Source organism: Rosa chinensis, chromosome 3, assembly GCF_002994745.2.
Source record: "Rosa chinensis cultivar Old Blush chromosome 3, RchiOBHm-V2, whole genome shotgun sequence".
NCBI lineage: Eukaryota > Viridiplantae > Streptophyta > Magnoliopsida > Rosales > Rosaceae > Rosa > Rosa chinensis.
In genome coordinates, this window is record NC_037090.1 from 6492784 (window position 1) to 6504114 (window position 11331).

The following is an 11331-nucleotide window of genomic DNA, read 5'->3' on the forward strand; positions in this document are numbered from 1 at the left end:
TATCAAAAGATGGAGTAGATTTAGGTGATTTTGCAATCTATATGAACTTGCAGGTGAAGTTGGTCATGCTCCAGCAACCTTGAATGTGCCAGTTTTTTTTTCCATGGAAGACATCAAGTATCCAATTCACAATTTTTATGCTCACTATCTTATAGGTAAAGCTGTTGGAAATGCTTAAACTTTAGTATTGGCTTTTTATTTTTAAACGAAGATTATATTATGAACAAATGTGCTATACCACTAGCTCAGTGTCAGTTATACTAGTTACTCTGTTTTGAAATACAGAGTACTCTGTTCTTCAATACAGAGGCTTTTGCTAAGAAAAACAAGTGTAAATAAGTTTTGCTCATCAAATTCTACAACTGTTTATTATGTTCAGTCAATTATTACTCATGTGATTTTGGTTGATATTGGATGTTCTTCATGTTTTTAGTACATTGTGATTATGTTACATTCTATATGGATTAATATGATTGAAAATCAAAGTACTCAAAACAACTATTGATCCCCAACGTTACTTGTTATCACTTTTCAACCAACCCCATGCAGAGCTTGCAGTTCCCATCTGTGTACCATCCCATCTAAATTTCGCAATGTGGCATCTCTTTGACCAAGAAATTTTCAAGTTTACTGTTAAATCATGAACATCCCCTCCTTTTATCTTCATCAAGCTGTGATATTTACCACTATATAACTCCCCAACAGCTGTTTGTTTCTCATTGCAACCCCTCTCATTTTTCTGTTCCATTCTCCTTCCTATGATCTATTATCTTTCTTCTTCCGTTAGATTTTTTCTTGATGATGCCGTCATCATATCATCCGAACTTCTCCAGAATCTTAATAACACTTTTCCAATCTCCCGAATATGACTTCTTCTTTCTATCTCAGCTTGGAACAATTTTCCCTTGTCTTGCAACTTATGCTTACTTTAAAAATGCTATGCTTGTTTTATCGAGTACTAGTTATGTTATTAGGATCACAAGTTAAAGAAGTTACAGGCAAAAAAAGTTTACTGTAATACTTTCCTCCTCTCTCCCACCTTGCTTGCTCTAGTGAGAGTCCTTCCAACTTTGGGGAACAAAAAGCTACCAAAAGGAGTCAATAAGATCAAGTCTCCCAACTATCTAAGGGATGGCTATAACTGATAAATTGTTCATGCTATTTGTTGGGATTGTATGGCTAGATGAAGTCAGACAACCAAAAGTGAAGAATCATCTATAGGTTTTGATGTCGTTTGCCTTCCATGTAGCTAAAGTTGAGGCATCTTATTCACTTTGATAAAGTGAGACCTTTCCTTGGAAGACAAATTGTTTCAGTAGCTAAACAATGAGTTTCAACATATGATTTAGGAATGTTTTAGTTTGAACTCCACAAATAAGACAGTTATTGATATTACTCTATTGAATCTGTATTTTAGACTTTGTATTTTAGCATGTAATCTCTTGTTCAACCACATTCTCACATAACAAAATTAATTGTGGTCATTGGTTTGGTTTTCCCAACTTCTAACTGATCATTTAAAACTTTGATAATAAACACCGCGATGAAATACATAGGTTAAATTTTAGTGCATCAAATTCTGCAACTCTACAATTACTGTTTTGATAGTAGGGAAAAAAAAGGAAAAAAAAAAAAAAAGTCTCTATGTCTGCCTAGTTCTTGCTTTATTATAAGGATTTTATCCTTTGTTGAAGCTTCTCATCACTACTTGTGCTTTTCTGAGGTTGCTATGCGTAACTCATTATGAAATACCATATTAGTTTGCTCAATATGGTTTTATATTAGTAGTTTGCTTGGTACGTGCTTCAAAATTCTAAATGATGTTGAGACATTTTTTATAGTTAATTCTAAAAGACATTGACTTCAATTTGAATCAGAGTACACTACATTTTTAATTAACTAATTAGTTAAAGACGTCGCATAAAAAAAAAACAAAAAACAAAAACTAACTAGTTATAGACTTCTTGTGACTTATGTCTATCTCAATATAAGCCAAATCCATTCTTTTGGTTATTAGGCTGTCTTTATGTAAACTAGTTTTTCTTTACACATGCTCTGCATGTTTAAGTATTTTTTTTTTCCTGAAAATAAAAAAGAAAACGGTTATTGCAGAGAAGAGATAATGGGATAGAAAAGTGGGTTGTGGGTTTTTTTTTTAATAAAAATATATTTTGTAAATGTCATAATTATCCTCGTGTTTAAGTATAATGTATTTGAGAGAGATTGATGAGAGAGATGTGTTCTTATTATTGAGAATAGGAGCCCTATATATAGGGATTACAAAGTGCTAGTTCTAATGTTACAAGGAATACCAATCCGTGTAGGATTGGGAAATCTAGAACCTTCTCTCCTATTCCTATTCCTAGTTTGATAAGGCACACTAAACTTGATTTTCCTTCAACACTCCCCCTTGTGCCGCTCAAACTTGGTGGTGACGCTTCATCCGTTGCCTCGTTAAAAACCTTGCCAGGTAACAAAAACCCTGTGGGACAAAAATAATCCTGGTTGAAGGACAAAAAGAGCACAACACGTCCTTCACTATTCGAGATCGAACATGTATACATCATAACTCCCCCTGATGTCGATATCTCCCCCTGATTGCTACAATCGTGGGAGTTCGGATAACTTTCTCAATCCGATACTCTTCACATGTTTCTCGAAGGTGGATTTAGGTAACGACTTAGTGAATAAGTCCGCTACATTATCCTCTGATCGGATATGATTCACTTCAATCTTTAGAAGTGATTGTTGTTGCTGATTATAAAAGAACTTAGGCGATATATGCTTGGTGTTGTCGCCCTTGATGAAACCTAACTTCATTTGTTCAATACAAGCTGCATTATCCTCATAAATGCATGTAGGTTCATCTGTGGTAGACTTCAAACCACAACTTCCTTAAATATGTCGAATCACAAACCTTAGCCATATACATTCACGAACGGCTTCATGTAGAGCAATAATCTCTGCATGATTCGAGGAAGTAGCAACAAGGGTCTGTTTCGTAGACCTCCAAGATATCGCAGTGCTTCCCATGGTAAAGACATAACCAGTTTGGGAGCGACCTTTGTGAGGGTCAGAGAGGTACCCTGCATCAGCAAAACCCATCAAGACATCATTGTCGTTTTGATGGAGGGAGATAGGGTGAGGCCGGCCACCCTTGATGGTGGTGGCGGCGTTGGCAGCAACATGGCCGGCCACTATGTTGTGGTGGACGGCGGCTTCATGCCTAATGGGGTCTGATCCCATTCTTCCGTCATTCCTTTTCTCTCTGTAGGGATAAAATAGGCCCATATCAATCGTACCTCCTGGGTATCGAAAGATTGTCTTTTCACCAATCCAATGGCGGCGTGTTGGCGCAGAGCTATGTCGAGCTAACAAGTTCACTGCGAATGAGATATCCGGTCTTGTGCATTGAGCTAAGTACAATAATGCGCCTATTGCACTTAAATAGGGCACTTCGGCCTCTAGGGGTTCTTCGTCCTCATCCCTTGGACGAAACGGATCTTTTCCGGGCTCAAGACTACGGCCGATCATGGGAGTACTCGCAGGCTTTGCTTTATCTTTATTAAAGCGCCTTAGAATTTTCTGAGTATATGCAGACTGATGGATCAAAATCCCATCACTACGGTGCTCGAGTTCTAAACCGAGACAAAACCGTGTTTTCCCAAGATCTTTCATCTCAAATTCGGATTTCAAGTATTTAGCAGTTTCCTTCAACTCATCTAGAGTTCCAATTAGGTTTATGTCATCGACATAAACTGCTACGATTGCAAATCCGGAACTTGTTCTCTTAATGAACACGCATGGGCATATTTCATTATTAATATATCCCTTCCCAATCAAGTAGTCACTTAGACGGTTATACCACATCCATCCGGATTGTTTTAATCCATATAGTGAGCGTTTTAATCTTATTGAAAACGCGCTCCGTGATTTAGAGCCACTTGATTTGGGTAATTGAAGTCCATCTGGAACCTTCATATATATCTCTGAATCTAGATCCCCATAGAGATATGCTGTAACCACATCCATAAGCTGCATGTCAAGTTTTTCGGAAACTACCAAACTGACAAGGTAACGGAACGTTATAACGTCCATTACGGGAGAATATGTCTCCTCGTAGTCGATTCCAGGGCGTTGTGAGAAACCTTGCGCCACAAGGCGGGCTTTATATCTTACCACCTCATTTTTCTCATTACGCTTTCTAACAAAGACCCATTTATGGCCAACAGGCTTTACACTTGGGGGTGTCTGCGTTACAGGCCCAAATACCTGTCTCTTTGTTAGTGAATCCAATTCAACCTGGATCGCATCTTTCCATTTAGGCCAATCTGCTCTTCGTTGACATTCTTCAATAGAGCGAGGTTCGATATCATCATATTCTATAATCCCTTTCGCAATATGATATGCAAATGCATCATCAATTGCCATAGAATTTCTATCCATCATCTCATGTACACTAGTGTAATTTATAGAGATCTCTCTATTCTCTGGAGTTGGTTCTGACATTGGAGCGTCCCCCAATGATGTCTCTTGGACATAACCATAATCCGGAATATTCTCATGAGATGGATTATTTATATCGATGATTAATGGATTATTCTGTGCCAAACTCGCTTTCTTTCTTGGGCGAGAATCCATCGAACCTATGGGCCTCCCGCGCTTCCTGGCAGGAGCCGTGGGCCTAGCCATAACGTCACCATCATTGAGAGATGGGACGTTGGCGCCATGCTCATGCACTCTTGAGTTGGCGTCATGTCCTCTACTTTTAGGGACATCAATCCTTGCAGGCACGTTTGCAGCAGGTATGTGTGATCTCGTCACTTTAGCGATATCAGAAAACGCATCAGGCATCGATTCTGCTACATTCTGAAGATCGAGAATTCTCCGCACTTCAATTTCGGACTGTGCGGTTCGGGGATCAAGATGAGACAGAGTGGGGACAGACCACGACAATTCCGGTCGTTCCTGTTGAACATTGGTGTTCTTATCTCCCCCTAACGATGGGAAGACTGTCTCATCGAAGTGACAATCCGCAAATCTTGCGGTAAAGAGATCGCCTGTCAAGAGTTCTATGTAGCGGATAATCTTTGGAGAATCATAACCAACGTAAATGCCTAATCGTCGTTGAGGACCCATTTTGGTGCGCTGTGGAGGCGCAATTGGCACATAAACTGCGCACCCAAATATGCGTAAGTGTGAGACATTGGGCTCATACCCAGTCACCATCTGGGACGCAGAAAAGGGTTGAGTGGCAGTAGGCCTCAGACGAATAAGCACAGCTGCATGCAATATTGCATAGCCCCAAGCAGAAATAGGGAGATTGGTGCGCATTACCAATGCCCTAGCGACCATTTGTAGTCGTTTAATGGCGACTTCTGCGAGACCATTTTGGGTGTGAACATGAGGAACAGGATGTTCAACATCAATCCCAATGGATATGCAATAATCATCAAAAGTCTTTGATGTAAACTCTCCAGCATTGTCTAATCTTATAGACTTAATAGGATGATCAGGGTGGTGAGCCCTTAACTTAATTATTTGTGCTAGGAGTTTAGCAAATGCAGCGTTCCTTGTGGACAATAACATGACATGTGACCAGCGTGTCGATGCATCAACCAATACCATAAAATATCGAAATGGTCCGCATGATGGTTGAATAGGTCCACAAATATCACCTTGGATTCTTTGCAAGAATGGTATATTTTCTTTGGTGTCCTTTGCATAGGATGGTCTCGATCCTAACTTTGCTAAAGAGCAGGCTTTGCAGAACGAATGATGGGCTTTATAAACAACCAATGAGGATTTTGGTTGAGCCACAAAGGCACAAGCGACTTTAGAAGTAAAAGTTGGAGACAAAGGAGCCTTGGTGGCGTCAATGCCACCCTGAGGCGGCAGGGGGAAGGCGGCGCCGGCCAAGGATGGCCGGATTTGGGGGTGAACGGCGCCGTGAGGCGCAGGGGCTCATTCGGTGTCCAAAAACCGAGTTTTACTTCTTTTCGTTCTGAAAAAGGGATGTCCGTGTGAAGTCTTTAATATACGGATCATCATGTCACGACCTGGGTGTCCCAAACGGTCATGCCAAAGCCTATATGTGTCGGAGTCCCATAAATCATCTCTCATGACATGGTTGGATTCAATGAATCGAATAGTGGTTGCATACAACCCACTAGAGCGACACATAAGTTTCTCTAATACTCGGTTATTTCCGTAGTCATTAGAGGTGATGCAAAGGAACTCTTGTCCATTCTCACAATGCGTTTCCGCATGAAAACCATTGGCTCTTACATCTTGTAAGTAATAAAGTTCGAGAAGTATGTCCATGACATGAGATAAAATAAATCGATACTTTATTAATAATAGCCAATGATTACATCAAAGTTTCTTGACCAAAATCTAATCCAATATAAAAATCAAACCGTAGATAAATCGTAGTCACTCAATCCTTTCGGTAATTTCAATTTAGTTGTGACCAGGTAAGGTAAGGCGAGATTTTGGTGGAGCGTTGCTCACTTTTAAAACCGTTCTCTCAGATCAAACCTTGCCTAGACATCACAAGTACTCTTGAGTACGCCTAGATGGAAAGAGTTAATACAATAAGTCATTTTATTGATTTAAGGCATAATAGCCATTACATAATTCTTGGAAAAATAAAAGACTATAAATAAAAATCTGCGGCATTTTGTCTTCATCGCCAGATTTAAAGTCTTTGTGAACTCGAAGTCTTGATCACCATGATGCCACTACCTCCGTAGGTACATTGCAAATTCAGGTCCATTGATCAGACGTTCCATATCAGAAATAGACACCATAAAGAGGATTCTCCCTTGATTGAGGCGCATTGGCGCAATATGCATAGTCCTTAGGACTGGTGGCGTTGGAAAGTGGTGCCCATGGCCAACGTTGGCTCCATGGTTTCCAACCCTATTTCCCTCAAAATCACGCCTCCTACGGTCGTGGGATTGTCGCCTTGAGCGATTACCTTCTTGAGCATTTCGATCGTATGGATCATGACGTCGATGGCGACTTTCTCTAGTCATAGGACGATGCTCTTGATAGCTATCTTGAAGCCTATCAAATCTTCTTTGCACAAGTTCATTGCCATGTCTTTCAGCAGTGGCCATAGCTTCAATAAGCTGTTGGAAACTTGTGATCCGTCTTGCATTTACATGAGTCCGGAATAAGTCAGAGGACCTCATAGCATAGACGGGGAAGGTATTGAGGGTTTTCTCAATCAATTGGTCTTCTGTGATTGTTTTTCCACAGAGACGCATCATTGCTCTGATGCTGAGAGCTTCCGAATAAAATTGCATGACAGTGTCAAATTTAGAGAAGCGAAGATCTTTCCATTCTTCTTCTGTATTCGGAAGTATGGAGTCACGAACATTGCCATATCGTTCGCGAAGCACATGCCAAAGCTTTATGGCCCTTTCCTCATTTATGAACTCAAACTGTAGGTCACTATCCATGTGACGTTTCATGAAGGCAAGTGCCTTGGAATTATCTTTCTCAGTCTGAGGGTCTGGAGCTGTTTCAATAGGACAAAGCTCTTGGATTGTATGCAATAAATCACGGGCAATAAGGTGGATCTCGACATCAGTGACCCAAATTAAGTACCTTTTGCCTGCATAATCCAATGGAACAAAATCGAGTTTGTTTATGTTTGACATCCTGAAAGATGAAACAAGAACAAGTTAGTTTCGGAGTCAATGCTTCCACAAAAACTAATATAAATAAGATTTCCGAGCTATGCTACCAAGAAATCTATTTCCAAGAATAATTGGATTAGACCGAAACAATGATGTTTGTATGGTCAAAATAGATGCTCACGAACGCTCTTAGTCCATAGCATACGAACGCTCTTAGTTCGTTAAATCGATGCTTACGGACGCTCTTAGTCCGAAGTCTTACGAACGCTCTTAGTTCGTTAATTGCATGAATCCCCACGATTCCGCTTTTCAATGATCGAACCCACGTTATAAGAAAGGTGGGATGTAGAAGAAGGGAGGTTTTCAAGTCCCCGAGAAAAGAAGAAGTAATATAAATTCCGAATTATAGGAACTTCAAAACTTACTCTTTTGAATACTTACTTGGTGAAAATTCGGAGCAGATTCTGTTCTGAACAGCTTGTACCTCGATTGGTGTACAGATCTCAATATGACTCCGATAAGGCTGAAATTCGGAGGTTAGATGGAAGAGACAGAGACGAACAACTTTGATGAAGAAAGTTTTTCGATCTGAGCTTCCGAACTAGACGTTTAGAGGCTTGCAAGAAGACGGACGTGCACAGGAACCGAAAAAAGATGCAGTGGGTGTGCGTTGGCTTGTTTGCGCAGCAGGGATGCTTCGGTGGCAGCAGGCTGGAACGTAGGGCTGCAGGAAGGGGGCAGCAGGGGCTGCTGTGCAAGGTTGCAAGCACACGGGCGCTCGGGCTGCAGCGAAGGCTCGGCTAGCTCGGGCTAGGGGCTGCTTTGTGAATGAGTTTTGGTTTTCTGTTTTGTGGTTAGAGTCGTGCTGATAACGTGTTTAAGTATAATGTATTTGAGAGAGATTGATGAGAGAGATGTGTTCTTATTATTGAGAATAGGAGCCCTATATATAGGGATTACAAAGTGCTAGTTCTAATGTTACAAGGAATACCAATCCGTGTAGGATTGGGAAATCTAGAACCTTCTCTCCTATTCCTATTCCTAGTTTGATAAGGCACACTAAACTTGATTTTCCTTCAACACGTGATTTAATTGTCAAAGTTTACTAATTTTCTAGGGTCATTTCAGTCAAACTTTTAGATTTTGGTTAACAAACCCTCTCCTCTATAGATTAATTAGCCGGCCACTATGCACGTAAGGACATAGATAATAGGGGTTCAGCAAGACAAGCATTAAATTAGAACAATAGTCATATGAACTATATATATATATATATATATATATATATATATATATATATATATATTAATCTTACAGCAGGTCTATATCAGAACGTTTTCTGGGGGAGGGAGATATTATACAAGGACATTGCAGACCGTATTTTGGGGCACGGAGATATTATACAAAGGCCATTATCTTCTGTATATAAACAGTCTGAGTAGTCCTACATTTCACTACACCACCTCATATTCATCAACTTTCAAATCTTAGCCTACAATGGAGTTCACCAACCAGAGCAAATGTATCTGATTGGCCTTGGCCCTCATGTTGGGGGCATGGTCTTCGGAAGCCACTTCTCGTAGTCTCCAAGATGCATTAGCTTATGGAAGGTATGAGCAATGGATAGCTCGTTATGGACGTGTATATAATGATATCAAGGAGAAGGAGGACCGCTTCAAGGTATTCAAGGAGAATGAGGCATTCATAGAATCTTCCAACAACAATGGAAACAAAATTTACAAATTGAGTCTGAACCAATTTGCAGACCTTACAAATAAAGAGTTCACTGCCTCAAGAAATCGATTCAAGGCGCATGAATGTTCCACAAAGACGAAGACCAGTACTTTTAAGTATGAAAATGCTACTGTGCCAACTACAATGGACTGGAGAAAGAAGGGAGCTGTAACTCCCATCAAGGACCAAGGCCAATGTGGTATGTAACACACTAATGTCTCTCTCTTTTTTTGTCATAAGCTTTTTTTGTCATAAGATTATTTTCCATAAAAAAAAAATGTTGTACGTACATGATTCTAATTAACTCTATTCTAACTGCTACAAATGTCTTAAATGTATACGTACAGGAAGTTGTTGGGCATTCTCGGCAGTGGGAGCTATGGAAGGAATCACTCAACTTACAACTGGTAAACTAATCTCTTTGTCTGAGCAAGAGCTTGTAGACTGTGATGTCAAAGGTGTAGACCAAGGCTGTGCAGGTGGCCTTATGGACGATGCCTTTCAGTTCGTTATTCAAAATCATGGTATTAATACCGAGGCTAATTATCCCTACACTGCTGCGGATGGTACATGCAATGCCAAGAAGGAAGCAGGTCATGCAGCCACAATAACTGGCCACGAAGATGTGCCTGCAAACAGCGAAAGTGCCCTTCTTAAGGCCGTGGCTAATCAACCTATCTCTGTTGCTATTGATGCTAGTGGATCCGACTTCCAGTTCTATTCAAGTGGTGTTTTCACAGGAACATGTGGAACGGGTCTAGACCATGGTGTTACCGCTGTTGGTTATGGTGTGAGTGCTGATGGGACAAAGTACTGGTTGGTAAAGAACTCATGGGGTGCACAATGGGGTGAAGAAGGTTACATAAGAATGCAAAGAGATGTTGCTGCACCGGAAGGTCTGTGTGGTATTGCCATGGAAGCCTCTTACCCCACTGCGTAATGCACCATTGCAAGCGAATCGTAGCCTACTACGTACCATTGTAGGTATATACTTATAATGATGTGTACATGTTGTCTGTAATAAATAAAAAAACTAAAAAAAAACAGATCAGTAAGAAAGTTGTAAGTTCCATGAAATATAGAAACTAGTGTGGCCAATGTATGAAATCAAACCATTATATCAGTAGAAAAAATATATATTTGCTATCTGCAAACCTTTGGCTTTGAGTCTTAGACAAAACTCAAAAGTGAGTTATTGCATGTGCTTGGTTTTGGACAATCTGGTGTCTGATATATCACTTTTGTTCGTTTAATTTTAACTACAGCACCAAATACTGGAAAAGTTTTTCGCAGACTGGATCGTAGGTATACTACTATATATGGAGTTCAAAACAATGAAGGTTTCAATTGGTTTTATTCTAAAGGTATCAAGATTTGGTACTAGGCCCCTGCAGTGTTATTGTTGAAGACTGAACGTATCAATACTAATTAAAATCAAACAACTGGAAACAACTTGACCCTGTTGCATGGTACATTATGTTATATATTCTGTTATTCTGCATTAATAATACTCTTATATATTGTTAAAAACCCCATCAATAATACAACTTTTTAACGAATTATTGTTTAAGGATAAGTAAATTGACACACAGAGAGAGAGAGAGAGAGATTCAAGTGTGTCTTTCATTTCATTCAAAGGAGGTATTTATAGGGATACAATTTGAAGTAAATAATGATACAACTTGATGGCATCTTCAATTGTAGCCTCTCCTTGTGGCTTCTTCATTTGCAGCTTCACATTGTGGTTGTGATGATGATGATTGCCACACTTGTTCCCCATTGGCATAAAGCTTGACTCACAAGTCATTATACCTAAAATACCTATCTTATACATGACATAGACATTTTATACTATGAACAATACAACATGTTTCATATATACTACAACACTCCCCTTGGATATTTCATGTTGATAGTATTTGTCTAAGCCGTGCGCTTCGAAATTGCC

At 39.8% G+C, this 11331-nt stretch overlaps 1 protein-coding gene across 1 annotated transcript; it reads left to right on the forward strand.

Moving 5' to 3' along the window:
- The first annotated feature begins 1131 nt into the window (after positions 1-1131).
- LOC112194714 (senescence-specific cysteine protease SAG39) lies at positions 1132-10323 on the forward strand. Its single transcript, XM_024334931.2, has 4 exons — positions 1132-1188; positions 1350-1404; positions 9184-9582; positions 9731-10323. Exons 1-4 carry the CDS (start codon positions 1132-1134, stop codon positions 10321-10323), a joined length of 1104 nt encoding a protein of 367 aa, XP_024190699.2.
- The last annotated feature ends 1008 nt before the right edge of the window (positions 10324-11331 follow it).